Source organism: Anopheles arabiensis, chromosome 2 (assembly GCF_016920715.1).
Source record: "Anopheles arabiensis isolate DONGOLA chromosome 2, AaraD3, whole genome shotgun sequence".
Lineage (NCBI taxonomy): Eukaryota > Metazoa > Arthropoda > Insecta > Diptera > Culicidae > Anopheles > Anopheles arabiensis.
In genome coordinates this window covers 12,080,183-12,099,239 of record NC_053517.1, presented here as the reverse complement: position 1 = coordinate 12,099,239, position 19,057 = coordinate 12,080,183, and the positions used below count along the sequence as shown (strand labels likewise).

General features: G+C 47.1%; 2 protein-coding genes across 3 annotated transcripts in view; one reads left to right on the top strand and one right to left on the bottom strand.

Moving 5' to 3' along the window:
* The window catches only part of LOC120895091 (nephrin-like), an 82,581-nt gene that overhangs the window by 22,002 nt on the left and 41,522 nt on the right, over positions 1–19,057 (bottom strand). For both annotated transcript variants that reach the window (XM_040298119.1, XM_040298120.1), the window contains exons 3-5: positions 11,739–11,880; positions 5,561–5,707; positions 341–402 (exon numbers count right to left, since the gene is read on the bottom strand). In XM_040298119.1, coding sequence (XP_040154053.1) covers positions 341–402; positions 5,561–5,707; positions 11,739–11,880 — 351 coding nt within the window. The remainder of the gene's footprint in view (positions 1–340; positions 403–5,560; positions 5,708–11,738; positions 11,881–19,057) is intronic.
* On the top strand, positions 16,376–18,445 carry LOC120895092 (prostasin-like). The gene is made up of 3 exons (XM_040298121.1): positions 16,376–16,636; positions 16,715–17,615; positions 17,685–18,445. The coding sequence occupies exons 1-3, from the start codon at positions 16,399–16,401 to the stop codon at positions 18,232–18,234; spliced, it is 1,689 nt and encodes a 562-aa protein (XP_040154055.1). The 5' UTR covers positions 16,376–16,398; the 3' UTR covers positions 18,235–18,445.

The window sequence follows — 19,057 nt, the reverse complement described above, 5'->3', positions numbered from 1 at the left end:
GAGAGAGAGTGTGAGAGATTGGATGGAAATTGTGTCACAAGCACTGACGGTTTGTACAGATAGGTGGAGAAAGAAAGCGAGCGGCAGCACGAGATAACCTGCCGATAACCCGCTAACGCACACGTGAAGCGAGAAGTGGGGTAATAGTGGGGAACGCGCTATCTTTCTAGAAGATATGTGCTGAGCTTCTTTTCTTGTGACTTTTGGAGGAAAAGCTCAAGAAACACAATTTCCGGCCATCTTGCTTGGTGGTGGTGGTGGTGATGGTGATGATGGCACAATGGGACATGGGACGTTCCCTACTTCTCGCTTTGGGGTGCTCGGGTGGTACGATACTTACCAAGAACATCCAGCTGGATCCGACAGTTTTTCGTGGGTGATTTGTGAAAATCCACCCGACATCTGGATCGTGGGTCGTTGTTTAGGGGTTTATTTTTGCATGTTTAAAGAATGGAAAGCAGATTAAGAGAGAAAAAAAAACATTTTGTTTAGTAGTGACAAAGATCATGGCAATACATAGTATTGCTTGTATGCTTGGATTCATGAATGGATAGAAGCTTTGTAATTTGTCTCAGAAATGTTTTATCAAAAGATCTTCCTTTAATTTTAATTTATCTGGCAAATAATATCTTAAAATCATTATACAAAGTGTCATTGTAATTTCTATAACCTTCTATGACACTTCCCTTTAGCTCTCATATTTCGAAACGGATTAGTTCCACAATATGCCACCGTGTGCTGACTTGTAAACAATTTCCCATGCGCGCCCTGTAGATATACCTTCAATATGCTTGTTCCCTTTCGGAACTAAATCTTCATCGGATGATCTTTTGCGCCCTTTTCCCCTTAAGTTTCCATTTCCTTCCACGAAATCTTGCTCGTTTGTTGTCGTTTCTCTGACTAGAAAGGATATTTGTAATTGATTCAAAATTTATAACTCTTTCTGTTTTGTTGTTTTTTTGTGTGCACCCTTTTTTTTCTTTCGACTCCACTCTCTTATCGGAACCATTATCGATGGGGGCTTTTTTGCTGCTGTTTTTGTTGCTTTTATTGTTTTTCAACGACTTACAGACATCCCTTCCGGGGGGTTTTTTGCTGCTCGTTTTTGCAATGCTTCGGCGATGTACAGTAACGTGTAGCGGGAAGGGACTCGGAACATAAGCTCGGAATGCTTGAGAAGCACAAGCGAAGGCGAACAAGCGGCTCCATGTTTGTGCCTTTTCGAACGATCGAATAAAAAACACAGCCAGTTTGCTTTGCCTTCGGCTCGTCCTTCGTGGTCGGCAGGATGCATCCCTTTTTTGTGTTGCCATGTCCTTCGTGAAAGCAAACCCACTTCCTTTGGTCGTTGGGAATGGAAGATGTTTTGCCAAATGTGCCCACCAACGCCAACGCGTCGGCTGGTCCATTCCCGGGGTTTGCTTGTTAGGGATCAATTTGAGCGCTTCCTTTCGATTTCGATGTACGATTGAGCTTTGTGTTTTGTTTCGGGGAAGGCTATTAAATGGAAAGAAATCCCAGAAAAAAGGCTCCCAAAGCAAGCAAGTGTCTTTTTTTCTCTCTCCTGATGCTTTCCGTTGTTCCTCTACTGTTGGATCATTTTTGCATTTTATTGTGAAAGTTTTGCATTCTTTGCTGTTCGTTGTATTAACAAATATCCCCGGTTCCTGGCCCGAAGCGGAGCTTTGCCATGGCCACTAGCCATTTTCCTCCAGCGAAAGAGTTGTTGCGACCGTCATCCTGCGCTGTTCGTTTTCCTACCATCATGTTTGCAACGTGTTTCTGTTTCGGTTGTTGTCGCAAGCGCTCTCGATTCGATTTCTAGCCTTTCTAGCGACGGAAATTGGATTTGAATATTTGCATCCGGTAGTTGGAAGCGACGGTGTGATACAAGCATCAACAAAAAAAAGCAAAAGAATGAAGCCAAACTCGAGAGGAAATGTCGCACCAAGGACACACTCGTGGCAGTGGTAAATTTAAACGAATGTCAATCCGTCGCCGGGAACGGGGACCTTCCCGACAATGTGGGATGCCAGTGTTGGCAAGTTGATGGCAAATAGAGAGGGAGAAAACATCGGAAAACATTGACGATAGAAACATACACTTGACAACAACAAGTGTGCTCATGGAGGGGGGGGGGGTGGTAAGATTTGAATGATAGTATACTTTCCGGGGATCTCGGATAGAAGGAGTTTGAAGTGCGAGAGGGCAGACCCAAGAAAATGGGACCGATAAGTGGTCAAAGTGGATATTGACAGGATTCGTTCGGGCTGGTTAACGTTGCCATTGGGTACAACTTGGGCACAACGCATCAAAGAGATACATTTCGATGAAAACAGGCGAGAGGTAGGGATGATATTGTACCATGAATGGGAATGGTAATAAGTCAGGCTATTTATGGCAATATTTTATCCATAATCCTCCAGTATCACTATAGTGGGCCGAGAATAAATTCCAGAAAATGTTGAAGCGCATTTCAATGTAATAAAAAAGTAATAACAATCACTTGACAATGTCAATTGCGTACAGTCTCGAAGAGCTGCTGCGAAATGCCAACAAGAGTCTGGCAGCATTAAACATTTGAGACCATGCTTTAAACATAAATACGCAAACAATAGTACAATATGTTTCTTTGGCATGTCATGCAATTAATTGTACAGGAGTCGCTGCGAAACGCCCTGCACCGGCTTCTTGCGTGTTTCGCAATCATTTCGCTTGCACGCCAATGTCATGCAGCAACCAATTCAACCAAATCGACCCACGAGTAGTAGTAGTCGCCCATGCGAGATAAATAAAATGGGTAAAACCCCCGGGGCCCACGCCTTTTGACCTTCAAGCAATTTGGCGCTCAATTTTCGGGACATAATCGTGCTTGAAACGTACAAGAGCGCATAGAATATTCAATGCCGGCGAAACCAAACGCACTAACACTTGTGTGTGACTGTGTATGTTTTTTTTTTTAATTTATTTCAAGTGTTCAAAAAAAGACCGAATATCAAAAACATTACCACATACACTCCCGTACCACTGTTAATTGCAATAATTCTTTTCGCCGGCTCCACAGCTCCACAGCTATAGGTGTGCTGCGGGTGGCATAACATTCAGGCGTGAATGCGTAAACTCGTAAAATCTTATGAAACGCCACCATATTTGTTCTGTTCTTCACATAACTTTCTGCATATCCCTTTCCTTCTTCCCGCTTCACCAACTGCACCAATATTTGACTCTCGTACGCTAGGCACAACGATTCGGTACACCTGCACCCAGATACAGGGTAACAGGGAGGAGGCTCCAGGGCCGTGGGTTGAATGTGCGCCAGTGCCATATTATGTTGGCAGCCCTTCCGGCCGTGCTTTGCAGCAAAACGATGTGCCGGCATAGTTTAGTGTTATGGTGGATCAAGTAGCCGAGCCCCGACAATCGATTCGACGAAGGAGCAGACGGAACCCTCTTTCGCTCCTTAAGTTCGAAAAGCTTTCGAATTGCGTTGGAAATAGCACACGAACCGCTTCGGGGCCAAGTGGTTCAATGTTGGCTTCTCTTCTGGTCCTTTTTTCCACCCCGGCTTGGGATTGCCTTCCAAGCAATCCAAAATCGAGGAAAGGAGGCAGGAGGGGAGTTTAAGAGGTTAAGATGGTTACGGTTCGATTGCAATGTTTCCCGAAATGTTAGCTCGATTGCTGGGGAGTTGCCGCCCGATCGAGAGGTCAGCAAAATACGCACCGGACCAAAAACCTGAACCCATTGATTCAATCACACCGCTTTTGCTTCCCTACCCCCACCCTCAACGCAAAAGCAATGGCTTTTCTACAAAATTTCAGATTTCGCTTCGGTAGTGGGTTTTTCTTTCTTTGTTGTTGCTGTTCCCGACTCCGGTTGCGAAATTTGCGGAATCCGGAAACGAAAAGTTTTGCCAAAGGGGTTGTTTGCTGAATAAAGAATGTTGGCCATAACACGAAACACGCTATCATTGCACGTCGTTGAGTTCTTTTTCCTCCCCGAGATTCGCTCCATTCCGATCCAAGTTTTCTCTCTCCACTCTCCGATGAGGCGCCGGCATTGCATGCAACCCACTGATTTGGTGGCAAACATTTGCTAAGATGCTGAATATTTTAGCTGCCAGCATTGATAAGTGGATTCGGCGACAGGGGGTGTAGAAGGGGTGCCGCACGGAGAAGGCCACTTTTGCCCACAGCAGTTAACGGTTACGATGCGTTTCGAGCGTTGAAATAAACACGAGCAGCATTCGGCGGAAAAACGATCCTTACGTAGTAGCAGAAAGTAGCATCCATGGGTTTAAGAATGCTTTTTTGGAAAACAAAAAGGCCCACTCCAATGCCCTGCGCCATCGTTTGAAGCAATTGGAGCTTAATAGTGGTACAGGTTAATACACTCTTCGCTGACGATGGGTTCTTAGCTCTAGGCGAACGTATATGGAAGTAACGTACCGTATGTGAAGCGAAACGACTGTTGCGACAGTAGTCGTTTGGCGTAAAATAAACAGTTAAGCTTTTTGGGCAAATGAGACTAGCGAGGATATGCTTAAGAACTTTACGCCTAGAACGGGGATAGCAATGTGTTACTTTAAATAATTGGCCCGTTTTCTTACAGCGCACACCATCAAAGAAGCACTCTATGCTTATGTGAAATGTCAGCGTATAAGGGTTCGATTTTGTTGGAAGCGTACCGTTCAGCTGTTTTAAAGATTGCAGGACAAATCTTGAGTACTTCTGCAACCAAACAGTCGAGCAAAATTTAAAATGATTGAAGTACTTTCAGTATTTGCACCAAAGCGATTTTGCGATTGAACTTTTACAGTATGGTTTGAAGAAAATGTGGAAAAATTGCATCAAAATACAAGCTTTTATTACAACCAACAGTAGAACGAAATGAAGAGAGTTCCAATCCACCGTTCAGTAGCAAAGGACCTCGCCAAAGCTTCAACAAAAACTACGTTCCGAGAACCATTTTTACCACCGACCAAAATCTGCTGCCAATGCAAGATCCCAACTCCAAAGTGTAGCCGGTAGCCACTTCTCTACTACCGATTTGTACCTGATTGATATTATGGCTTATTTTATGGTTTTGATAAATTTCGTTCCAATTGCGCCATAATGGTGCTACATTCTGAGCTCGCTTAGTTCGCTGCCGGTGGATGTTGGCCCGCACTCAGCAGGGAAAGGATAATGTTGCGCTTTCTTGATTCGATTTTATGCTGAAGAAGCTCGATACTGCTGCTGACGGAACTGCTGAGAGGGACCCTGCGAAGATGTGTGCGTTTATAACTTCCTCCCCCCCGGAAAGGCTGGGACTCAAAATGGTCAATTCGCATCGCTCTCACGTGCCGGCAGTGTGCATTTGGTCCGGTTTACCGAACGTTTGCAAAGTCCTGGCTAAGGACTTTTGCCCTCCCCCGCTGGTGCTTGCATCAACTGAACAGTTTCGTAATATTTTCGACGGCCACGGTGTTGCTAACCCTGCAGGAACTTTTCACGACTCAAACCCGAAGAAAGAAACGCTAGATGGGAGGAAGAAAAAACAACCGTTGCACAACACCTACCTGTACAGACCGGCATCCTCCTGCTTGACGCCCTTGATGCGCAGGGCCGGTGGGTTGGTGTCGTAGTAGAAGTACGCCTTCGATTTGAGCACCGCCTCGTCCGACCAGTGGATCGCCTGCTGAAGGCTCTTGCCCCGCGCATCGAAGCTGGAAAGGTAAATCGAAAAAAAATGGCATGAAATAGAACACATTGCGGACAACGGTGTGCGAAGGGAAACTAAAAGCGAATTCCCAGCTGCGATGAAGCGATCGCACTTGAATAGCAGCAGCAGCAAGCGATAGGCCGCAAACGTACGAGGTACCGGCGTACGTGTTTGTGCGGACGCGAGCTGACTTCGATGACTTCCACGAGCCAACGATACGTCCGGTAGGTCCTCCCGGACTTGGGTAGGTTGGGTTCGGGAAATAAGCTGTCGAAACGTGTTGAACTGCGAACGAGTGTGGCAACGTACTGCGCTTGACAGGGCCTGCTGGTGGGACAAACGGACAGGACGGGAGGGGAAATGCCGGTGCCCCGGTGGTGGAAAGCCTGCGGTTGGACTTGCGGGACCAATAAAATCCAAGTGTTGATCACTTACGTAAACATCGGGAATTGATAGCGAAGGGTAATTTTCCGAGACGCTGCCGGCTAATGAAAGTGACAAACCCGGGAGGAGGGTTAGTGTAAACCCCGTTCGACCAGGCGGACTTGTGGGGGGAACCCGGAGAATGTGTTTGCAGTGAATGTCGTCCATTAGGCGCGGTGATGGGTTAGCACCACCACCAAGGATCTGGTGTGGCAGGGTATCGTAAAAGAAGTTCTTATTTCTATTTTTTTCTCTCTTCTGCTTGCCATCAGCCTTACTTATTCGGGCACTCTGGCATACGATAAGATAAGCCTGGGAGGTCGTAGGGTATCGAACTTTTGGGCAAAGTTCTTGGCAGAAGGAGCGACAGACGAAGAAGAAGCACCGGAGTAGCACGTGAGCAAGTTTGAATGAGTGGATCAGCCAACTCGAATGGTGGCGATTTGATCACACCCCACATGTCGATGTTGCCGAAAGTTGGGAAATGGAACTCACCCAGATTAGTTGTGCTGGTGTTTGTTTGCTCGGTCAATTTGATGTGTTATTGACTGCCGTTTCGCAGTATTCTCGCAAGGAAGGAGTTATTTGCTGTATTATGGTAAGATGTGTGTGGCAATAAAATCTATCCTTGGATGGAAGACTTGATATCACAACATTTTTAGAAGGAAAGGTGAATGCGGACGAATGATCATAGCCTTAAAGGGGTTCTTTTCCGTAATTCTTGATGTGAACCTGTAAGGTGAATTGAGCACGAGTTCCCTCAAAATGAGCTAAGCATTAAACTGCATACCCCAACGTTCGTTAAGCAGCAACTCGTTAGCGCTAGATCGTGTATGAATCGTATGATCCAGCTTTATTTTTAGCATCATCTACACAATACGTTTACCCTGCTTCGAGGGAAGAGTTGAAACCGCTTCAAAACAATAATTTCCGGTAGTTTGACTTCGTTCCAGCCGCCTCGAATGCCCGTCCCTTGGCATGGAAGCTACTAGCGTACTCGTGTGTTCGTACGGTCTGCGCTTGTTTGCGCTCACATTCATGCCGCTCTTTATCAATGCTGTTTGTCTTTTGTGGCTTGTGTACACACACACACACAAATAGGGCCAAAGCGGGTGTTCTGAACGTATGTGGAGGGGCAATAGCATTGTAAGCAAAGGGGCAAAGGACTGATGCGAAGTGATCGATTGATGAGGGAAGTTTACAAATATCATTCACCTGGCTGCATAAACATTGAACGGGTTGGTAGGACGCTGTGTCGGAGGGCGAGAAGGCATGATACGGGAGGGGCATACGCTTACGCGTGCTTAGCTTAGGTTGGAAGGATAGTTCACGTTCGATGAGACAAATGAAGAGCAGAGAAGTGGCACTGGGTGGAATAATCTACGCAAGCAGCGCATGGGAAGCAGATTTTAAGCTCCTAATAGACACTTCTGGCTCGGGGCGGGTAATTTACTAATGGAAATCAATCAATAAATCGAATTAAATTCCCTTTCACGCTCAGCTAGCAAGAAGTGGACTAAATTGTAGCGGAAGAACACATTTGTTGATATATTTTTGTTTTCATCGCTGGATATATTAATTTTTTTTAATTGAATTTTACTAGTGGGAAACATAAAAATGGTATTTTTTATCATAAAAAGTCATCCTTTTTTCAGCTCAACTTTTAAACTGAAAGTACTTAACATTGACGAAGTGATGGATGTGTGCTCAGCCGTCGAAAGGATTGCGGATGTTTGAGGCAAGAGAAATGCGATTAAAAGCGACAGCAAATAATCCTACTTTACTAATAAACCCTTCCGTAAATGAAATCTCCCGGATGCTGCCAAACCCGTCCGGGTCTGAAAATCGAACAAACCCGTCCCGGGGCCCGATTGATTGCAGCACACATCAAACAGAGGAAACACCAAACACAAACACCTCCCCATGAACAGTATCCTCCCGAGAGGTTTCGTAACAGATATCCATTAGCTCGAGTTTCGAGTAGCCGATAGATGACTTTTGACAATCGGATGGCTCAAGCGACGTCTCATTCTCCCTTGCGGTGACATCACACCTGGCATCCCCGATGGGAGTGTGTATGAAATCAATAGAGCGAGAGAGAAAGAGAGAGAGAAAGAAAAAAGGTAAACACAATGTTTAAAAAAGAATTAGAAAAACGTCTAAAGCCGATAATCCGATTAAAACAGATGTCGTACAGAATGCCATCGAAACGTGCCCGAGATGAGGATGAAGCGAGTCCCACACTCAGCCGTTCCGGGCGGGGATTTTTGGCTTCCGTGTGGCTTTCCTTTTTTTGGTTCAATAATGTCCGGTGGTGCTTATTTTCGGCCGGGCATGCCGGTACAGTTTTTAATGGCGTGTTGGAGGGCTACTTCTGGGTTCTGTCTTTTTTTTTATTGTTGCTCTTTGAATTCCCATCATTTCAATCAAAATCGATCGCGACACATTTGGTGCGGGTGTGGGGCGTTCACATGCAAACACAATCGTACGTACGTGCTGGGAACGGTTTTAGATCAGTGGGTTAATCCGCTTCGGTATGGTAGGAATGGAATTAAAATGGAGTGAAGTGGGGTGCGTGACTTTTTTCTGTTATAGCCTGAAAGGGTAACACGAAATGTTCATCAAAAAGCATGTGACATGATGGTTTGTTATTTTTTGGATCGCGTTTTACAATGTCATCAAAATCATTCATCCTGTGAGATGAAATACCGGCTGCAGTTGTTTGAAATTACCACACAAAAAAGGTAGGTGGGTTGCAGAATAAACTAAAATACAGAAATAAACCATGCTGTGGGAGAAGAGCGCACCGGTACTTTTAATTAAATTTTGCATTAACACGTCCCTCAAAGGTTGCTGCGTAGGTGATCGGTTAAATAGGTACAGGGTTAATGAGAAACCGGTGGGTTCTAATACGTATTTGTATTTCTACCTTAGCCCCATCCCGGTACGGCGAATGGAATGTCCTCGAGCATCAAATCTCTTCAATAGTTGACAGTGGGTGTGCGATAAGAAACTGGCGGGGCAAAAGTCATATTTCTAAATATATCTTCCCTTCCCGCACACAAACTACACCGGCAGAAGCGAGTTAACGACCTACGACGACGACGACGCAGTTTAACACTTTAACACACTCCATGATATCGCTTCTTCCAGTAAGGCCGTTGGCAAAAGGATAGGGAAGTAGGCGAAAGCTCCGAACGATTGGACGGAATATTCAACGAGCATGCTATTTGCTCTGCAAACACAGAGCACCTTCCATCTGTGCACCTCTCCCTTGTCGCCCGGACAGAGCTTCTTCGAGTGGAGTTTGCTTGAACTGGGATTTTTATCACGGCTTATGCTGCTGCGGCGGGTCCCGCATGGTGGCAAAGGACGCAACGAACAGCTCATATATTGACTTCGAACGCTGACGGATAGATTAGAATATGACTTTTTCACCTTTTCAGCTTACACGGGCTATGTGTGTGTGTGTGGTGCTCCGTGTGTGGGAGTCATGTTCAGCCACCGATAAGGCACCGATAGTACATCATCGTCCGGTTTTCGATTTGCTCAGGTGGCCGGAAGGACCGCTTCCACGCACACACAAAAAGAGAGAGAGATACAAACAAACGCCACCACAGCGCACTGCGCCCAAGCAGCGGTCCCGGGGAAAAGTCGTTAAGAAAGATTTAATAAAATCTCTACCATAAAATGGTAACGCTCCTGACGGTGGGCTCCCACCAGGTATCGGTGCGCCCTCCCCCATTCCCCGGTCTGTAAGATTGATTTTAAGATGCTGTTGCCGAACGCGCCCATCATTAGCATTTAACGTTCCGCGACAGTTTTATGGCCGGGCGCGCTTGTACCGAAGGGCGCGAATGTCAGCCGTGGACCGCCGGCCGCTGATTTATGGTCAGTTAAGCAAGCGTAACGATGGCACGCTGCCCGCTACCGGTGGCCGGCATGTCGTCGGTATGCTGTTTTTACAAGCTGCAAGCTGCCAGAATTAATGAGCATTTTCAGCGGTACTATCAAATCGTCCCAATCGAGAGCACGGCTCGAGTGACATATCAAGATCCACTGCCAATCAACTGCCAAACAGTGCGCGGCCAAGCCAGTGCGCCAAAAATGGATCACTGGCTTGCCGGATGCTCACCGGAATGGACACAAATGTCTCACCATCAACTGTCGCAGCTTTTGCAAAGCAGCGATGCGTAAGTGAATTATTTAAAATCAACAGTAATCTACATACTGACAAAATGTCAACAATGGATAATACTCTGTGCACACACACACAGCGTCGTGATGGACGGGCGGGACTGAGGTACTTGATCATTTTATTCGATTACGATAACGACCCGAACCGTTTGTCCGACTGTTTGCTGACGGTTTGTCCACGGTTGCGTGTGTCTTGTGTGTCCATCCCTTCAAAAACAGGACGAAGAAGCAATCCTTGTTTGTACACGCTCGGGCTTGGGCTTGCTTGCAGTCGCCGTCCTGCAAACCTCTCCACTGCATTAGCATGCCGATGTTTATCGTTTGTGATTGCTCTTTGGAGCAGATTACCGGCGTAAGGCTGACGGCGAAATGGGAAAGGAGCTTTTTCGCGCAAATCGAATCGCAACGTCCGGGAGGGTGCAAACCCAGACCAATGCAAACAGATCCGTCCGTACAGTTTCGGCACGCGTGCATACCCTCCCGGATGCTTGTATCGTTCGCTTCGCTTCTAATTTTGTCACATCCCGCACGGTGTGCCCGGTCGGAGGTTGTAACGGTTTCAGTTTAATTTATTTACACTGCTCTCGAGAACTGTCACCAGTCTCCGGGCTGCGCAGCGGTGCAGCAGGTCCTGTTTGACAGTTTGCAGTGCGGATCGGATCGTAGCAAGCGCGTTATTTGCTTATACTTTGGCAAAGCTTCTGTTGGCGCGTGTGCCGATCCGTGCTTGCGCGGCTTGTGCTCAAAGTGAAAATCCGTTTTAAGTGAAGCCCCGGCAAGACTTTGCTTCGGATGCAGCCGGAGAAGGAGTGCTGCTCTTAAGGACTTTTGTACGCTACAAGTGTTTGGCTGGGAAGAAAAAGCAGTGAATAGAAATTTGTTTGCAAAACCGTCTCTCAGCTGCCTGTGGTGTGGTACTCGCAGGTTGGTATGTAAGCTACTGTGCAAGGCTGTATTGCTTAAAAAAAGGTCCAAGAAAAGACACTTTACTTTCTGATCGGAGACACGCCGGAATCAAGTGACTGGATAAACAAGGCACGTGAAGGACAAATGTTGACGAGCACAACGTTTGTTGCCCCCTTCTGCCAATTGTACGTTCTTCGACAAAAAAAAGATTGTTTGCCAAGGTGAAAGTGAAAGCAGCTTATTTGAAGTGCCAGTTAGTTAGGATCACTTGTAAGTGCATTGTAAAATTATCACCACATTCGTAACTCGTTGCAGTCTGCTCCAATTTCCAGTCCATTTGCGGTGGTTGGAAAGGTTGATTAGACGATGATTGCCCCCAGCATTGTCCAGTTCGTTCAACACAATGTACTTTCCATGACAAGCTAAAGCGACACAGACGTCTCAGGCGCGCCCTTTGCCGATGTGACCCCCTTGTCCCCCTTGTGGTAAGTGGAGTGGAAGCTACTTACGAGTAGATTGGCTTCGTGTTGCCCTCCTTGTACCAGATGACCAGGTAGACCTTGTCCGTCATCATGGTCATGGTCGTTGGCAGTAGATCGCACGGTAAGGACACATCCAGCCCGACCGCCGTTTGGACGTCTATTAGTGGACCTGCGAAGAGAAATTGAAGGGGGGGAGGGGAAGAGAGAAATGGGTATGAGAGATAAATGGTAAGAACAATGGGAAATATTACAATTTGGGTTTAATTTAGCGTGCTAAAAGCATTGAACGCAGGCCAATTGCTCGGCATAATAGCCTTTTTGTGCACCGTTTGAGCCATTGTTTTGGAGAAGGACGAGCTTGTCCAGGTCGGGTCGGGAAGGTACAGAAAGGCATCTTGCTGCCTTTTTGACCATTAAATGATGACTTTGTAGTTTGAATGGGTTATAAATGAGGTTAAGATAGTAGAAAAAGGTTTCGATTATGTTGATCGTTTGAAATGTATTGGTGAGGGTTGTTTTAAAAACCTCATCCATATGGCATACACCTTAACGAATGTTATAACTTGCCACAAAACTCGACCAAACATCAATCGTTCTAAACTTCAGGCTTTTCCTCTCTTGCTCTCTATTGGGAAGGGATTTTCTTGAGGTCTACCAGCTGGCAAAAGAACGCTTAAGCACGCAGGCGACGGAAGTAACGAGCACCAGAACGAAAAAAAGCAATCGGTATTTCCTGCGGTCGGGGTAACGTCTTCATTGTACACAAGTCAGCTCGTCAGAGCAATTCCCATAATCCCCTGCTAATCCACACTGACAGAAGACGATTTTCCCGGGCGGAGCACGATGACCCCAAGCCGAGCTGCCACAGCCCTCCTGGTAAGTGGTGTGTGCTGTATCACTTTCCACTTCCGAGCATCGGTCCTATGCTACTCGGTGCTATATTTCTTCTCGCGCGCGTGTGTGTAATCGCTTCGCCTGACATAGTTTCGTTGCATAGAAAGAAGAAAAACCATCTCCTGCACTTTGGAGTAACATTTTTTCTCCGCCTGCTCCACATTCTAAGAGTGACACCAGATTTTTCTTTCACCAGATGAGTGACAGCTCTGCTACAGCAGGAAAGGTGCCAAAGCACTTTTCTCTCGTACGGGTACGTGAGCACGCGTGTGTGTTGGGCGGCGTGCTAAACCATCGTAACGATGCTCGTTTGCCTGCCCGTTGTTGTGCGGGTGACTGTCGAAGCTGTGGCTAAAGTTGATGTTAGTTTGAAAAATGTGTGCAATGCTGTGATGGAAAATTGAAATGTTACACCGTTTCCGAAAGCGACTCGTGACTCGTCGAAAGGTGCGCTATTTTTTATGACTTATTTTTTATCATTAGTGATGGCGAGTGATGGCTCAGCATTGTAACGCTGGCGCCATGATGATGCATGGCCCCAAAAACCATCATCGCAATTGCTTCGCTTCAGTGCCGTGAGAAAGCAGAGCATGACAGTAGCTCCAGGCGTCTAGGTGATTGCGTGTCGGAGCACTCTTCTTTACCTTTAATCTTCTTGAGATGCTCTTGCATCTGCAGGTGTTCTTTACTTGTCTCTGATTTGCTATTGTTTTCGCGAAAAAAAAGACTAAGCCGTAATAGTGTAGAAAGCCATCCGGATGATGGTGCCATGTTTTACGCCATAAAAGTGCGATGATGCATCTGTTTTCTTACGAATTTACAAAATTTGAAAGCGTACTGTACGAATCGCTGTTTTACATGGCAATATTTTATCTGAATCTGTCGAATAAAAAAAAAGCGCAAACAACAATCATCTTAAGAGCTGGAAGATCTTCGAGGAAATTGTTTGCCTATCATTTCCTTCGACAGCTAGCAAACCTCGGCTTAATTCAGTTCCTTTTGTTGACGGGGAACCATTTTTATGTCATGTCACCAATTTCATGCCGACGAGGAAACTTTAAACTGCAGTCCTGCCGTCGCCGAAAGCACTGAGAAGGATATGCAGCACACCCGGCGTCAATTTCCGGTTTGTTGATTTTTCACTTGTGCCCTGCTGACCGAGTTTCCGACGTCGTGGAGCGGCTTGGGGAGGCGTCTTGACAAACCTTGTTTGCTTTTCGTCGCGGCGCCCGACTTGCAGCCTGAGTACGCTTGCACGGACACAGAACGCAACTCTGTGTACCGAGAAACCGGTGCTGCTTACTGTACCGGGAAAAGCGTTCATAACGACGACAGACGAAGGACATCATCATTTCGTTTCAAGTAAAACGGCCATGGCATGAAGATGGTGCCGAGTTTCGTTCAAAGTAAGACAGTCAATTTCCTAGACACGGTGACTACCCGGGGTTTCCGATACGGGGTTTCCTCAACTCATTTCTTTCACCTTTCGTTACTGGCGAGTTGTCAAGAAACGATACCTCGATCGTCGGGCGGCCTATCGCAGGCTGGTCGGATGGTTTGCTCTTTGCTGGCAGCAAATAAACTTGCTGCCGCTTGCCGAGCTAGGACAGGGCTGAGTGGTTCCAGCTGGATACAGCCTGCCAGTCCGCTACAATGGCACTCTCTATCGATTGCATCCAAATGTTTTACGTCGCAGGAGGGGAGCCATTCTTTCAGCTTGCCGCTTGCTCATTTAATCGCAGTGCCTCTTGCTGCCCCATCGTTTTGTATAAGTTTTTGTAGCAAATTTCGTACGATGCTCTTCTCTCTTACTCTTTCTCATTGAAGGACAGCTATGCGAGGAGGCACCTTGAGCGGCAGGGTGAAGGACACTTCATGCCCCCTACATAGCGGATGGTCCCTCCCATTGCTGGTTGGCAGCTCCAGATGTCTTTACTTAACGCTGAGTAAAAATCGATACACTGCAGGTGTAAGAAAAGACGGGCATGGTGAACTCAAGCGATACATAATGCCTGCACGTTCCACACTTAGAAAACGTGAGCAAAAAAAAACATGATGCCGGAGGAAATTATGTGAAGAAGCGGACCCCGGCTCAAATTTCTAACGCGTGCGGCACACGATTGCGTTTCACCACTCCAGACAGACAACACTGGGCGACAACGCCACGGGAGCAGCATTCCCTTACACTTCGCTGGGCACTCCGAAACAGTCATCGGGAACCTGCCGATCGGACCGGCGGACGCACACCGTGGCGTGACGGCGTGAAGTGTGCCCGGAAGGGGGGAGATAAATTACGTCATATTTCAACGCCTTGCGCACTGCCACGGGACGGGACGGGCACGGGTCAGCAAATGGAGCAAGCAACGGGCGAAACAACGGGAAAGTCAAAGCACAAATATTGAAGATTTCCCTCGGGAAAATGGGCGAGCGAGCGAGTGAGGGTTTTTTTGTTTTTCTTTTCTTTTTTCTTCTTTTACCACGGCGCACGGTGTGAGTTTTTTGTTTGGTTTTGTTCGGTGGGGAACGCAGGCCCGTAAGTGGCAAACAAATGAACTGCCACCGTGGGTCAGAGGATGGGAGGAACGGCGTTGTGCGTGCCCCATGGGGACGGTGCACGGTGCTCGATGAAGAAATTTTCCTAAAGCACACTCAGCCCCGTCGACGGAAATGGACCAATCGGAGGGACGTGCGCCACGTGCGGCCATGCGTCCAACGGCCGGAAGTGGCAGGCGCAACCGATGAATCCGTTCGAGGGAAGGGAATGCGAAAAGAGACACACCCTAAACGTAACAGCAAAGGAGAGAGAGGGAGAGGAGGGGCAAGTTATGGAGTGGAGGGGGCAAACTTTTCCACCCAAGCGACGACGTTTGGACGTGAAGGTTTTCACGGTTAATTGAAATATTTCCTTTCCATCTTCCTTTTGCCAGTTTTTTTTATCACACGTTAGCGGGAACCGAAATCGACACGTTCTATTCAGTTGCGCAGCTGAAGGGAGAAATGACAATGGAGTGTGGTGCGTTTCGGTAAAGCGGAACCACGCGCCCTTGCCACTTGAATTGTGGCGGTGACGATTTATTGATTTAAGGCAGTTTAATGGTGGAACCGAACCGATCATTTCCTTTTGTGGTCTTCTTTTACCTCCACCTTTCCACAATGCGGCTGGAATGGGCAGTCTGGGAGTCAGGAGAACTCTGTCGCGGTCTGTCTAATGCGGCTTCTACTTTTGCAGCGGTAAGAAAGTTTCTTTGGTGGTTTTGGACACATTCGGTGGGCAACGGCGCGTGATCGCTATGAATGACAAATTCCATCAAAGATCATCAATTAATCACTGGTACGGGCAGTCAGTGACGTCCAGACTAGAAGGCACCAACAGAGACCAACATAACGTTGGCAGCCCGATGCCGGAAGCGATGCGTTTCACCTCCATCCACCACCACCGCAAGGTCATTAATAACCTAAAAGGAGAGCTATTTTTGACCTCCCGGCACAGAACGAAAGGAAAGGACAAGTTTGACAAACGATGGGATGTTTCTTGTAAGTTTTGGCAAATTTTGATATTTTTGGAAAATTATTTTGATGTCCGGATTGGGTTTCGACAAATTATGATATTTGCAATGATATTGTAGGCCCATTTACGACTCTCTACAAAGCAACCGCGTGTTGAAGCGTTGTAATCATTTTCTTATTCAAACAGGTTTAACATAAACCGGTCCTTTCAAAACGCGTCATGTTCTCGCCTTCCGGACCTTGGTTTGTGCGATAAACCAGCTCAGTTCCGAACACGACACGAGCGATGTTGGAGTGTCGTTTTGTTTTGCCTCTGGCATTGTTGCTGACGATCAGTTTGCTATCAGCTGAAGCGATTCAGCGCTGTGGCGTGCGTAACGTGAAACGTGTGAATTTAATTCTTGGTGGACGGAATGCAATGGCCGGTAAATGGCCCTGGCACGCAACGCTAATGCATCGGACGGGAGACGCGAAAAAGCTCGCTTGTGGTGGAAACATCATCGATAAGCATACAATTTTAACCGGTAGTACTCCTCTGCAAGCGATGAAATTATTCTTCATTGTAAATAATATTTGCATTTTTTTTTTACTTTTCATCAAAGCGGCTCATTGTTTGTACGATCGGCATAAATTGATCGCGCTAGATCGCTTGGTGGTAATTTTGGGACGGACTGAGCTGTCCGTTGAAAAACCGTGGAGTCGCTCCTATGCACCGGAGCGCCTCATCTTACACCCAGGCTACAAGCAGGCCAACGTCAAAGACGACATTGCGATTGTAAAGCTAGCGAGCGAGATCACAATGAGTGACTACATCTTCCCGGTATGCCTGTGGCCGCGGGGTCCTACCCACGAGGCAATCACCGGTCGCAAAGGGTTTGTGGTTGGGTACGGATTGAACGATGCCGGTAGCACATCGAGCCACCTGCTAGATGCGGAGGTACCGGTCATCGATCGCTGGACCTGTTTGGAGAGCAACCGCGACACGCTCAGTTCCCAGCTGGCCTCGACGATGCTGTGTGCCGGGGCACGGGACGGTGTGGGCCCCTGTAATGGTGATAGTGGCGGTGGAATGTTCTTCACCGCCGGCAGTGTGTGGTACATTCGAGGCGTTGTCTCTTTTGCCCCCAATTTGGACAGTACTGGTAAGTGTGATCCAAAGCAGTACGCGATCTACACGGACGTGGCCAAGTATTTGGATTGGATTACAAACGAACTGGATAATGTAACGCAAAGCGACACTTCCGAAAGCATGGCAAATTCGACCAATTTTCTGGAAGGCCAGACGCAGCTCACTGTCAATCGGGAAGGATGTGGCTTGGAACCACCCGTGTACAGGGCGTTGACATCGGCGCATGTTTTTGCTGCACCTTGGGTGACGAAAATCGAATACGTAGGTGAAGAACGGGCGAGTCGTGGTAACGAGTGCCAAGCGTATTTGATTACCGAATGGCATCTCCTAACACTAGCCTCATGCGTTGCAGACGTGGATCAGAACGAGCAGGAGTAAGTTGTCAAATCTATTTGACACAGTTTGACTTCTCAATTTGACTATGTTATGCTTTCTATTTGTAGAATCTACGTACGGTTGGGTAAGTTCAACGTTCCAGGCTTACCCAAACCCCAGATCCGGTTCGTGGAGCAGATAATTATTCACGAGCGGTATGACAAATCAAACTATGCCAACGATGTGGCGCTGCTGAAGCTGCGCAAAAAGGCAAACGGCGACGAGGGGTTCGTTAACTCGATATGTTTGGCCCCGACCAAGGAAAATGAATGGCATTCGTACTGGCTGGAAGGTAGAGTTAAGAATACTACACGCATAGGTTCAACGGTTATATTTCTGCAAGATTCAAATACCTGTAGGTTGGTGTATGCGGAAGAAGGGATCTACCTGCCTGCAGACGATAGTTTTGTATGTTACGCATACGAGCATTTTTCGGTATCTCGTATCACCGTGCCGGTTACTGTGAAGACATATTGGAACGGAAAGCAGTACCTGATGGGGTTGCTTTCAAGATTGCTGCCCATCCCAAAGGAAATCCCTGACTCACGTTATCAATATATTGCCTTTGTAAATGTGAGCTTCTACCGCAGTTGGATAGATGATCATATATTGAATTGACGTGCGCGTACAGATCGAACGTGACGTAAGTGATTAGATCGAGTAGAACCAGTTTCATCGTCAAAACTGATATCGCTCAAACTGGTTTTTCGCTTCACACTAAGTCAGAATGGCTATAAGAGGGTTGTACATTTGTTCCAAAAACTGGTTTCCAAATAAACGTTGTCACAGCAGAGGGTTGTCGCTTAATTTCGGCAGAATCAGTAGCGTTTGCGACAGACTAACATGAAGGCGTCTTTAGGTGCTTTGGTGATATTAGTAGTCTTAGGTTCTACAATCACATTAGCGCACGGTTCGCATCAAAGCTGTGGTGTGCGCAAAGTGCATTACAACAATCTCATACTTGGTGGACAGAAAGCCCCTGCCGGAAAATGGCCTTGGCATGCAATCATAGTGCATCGGACGGGAGATACCGTGGAGGCCGTTTGCGGAGGTTCCGTCATCGATAAGTACACTATTCTCACTGGTACGTTGAGAGATGCTCCCATGTTTCTAGCCGATATACCAGTAAAACCATTATTGTCCTTTCCTCTTAGCGGCTCACTGTCTTTACACCACACACGGAGTGATTGCGCGAAACAGGCTACAGGTGTACGTTGGCCGAACACAACTATCCGTCATAGACGACCGGAGTAGATCGTACTCTGCCGAGCGGTTCATTGTTCATACTGGCTACAGTCAGCTGCACGTGCGGGATGATATCGCGCTGATTAAAGTGACGAAAGAAATCGAAATGAGTGCCTTCATTCAGCCGGTTTGCTTGTGGCCGTCGGAACCAATTTCCGGCACGGATATTGTTGGACGGCGTGGTGCTGTCGTCGGG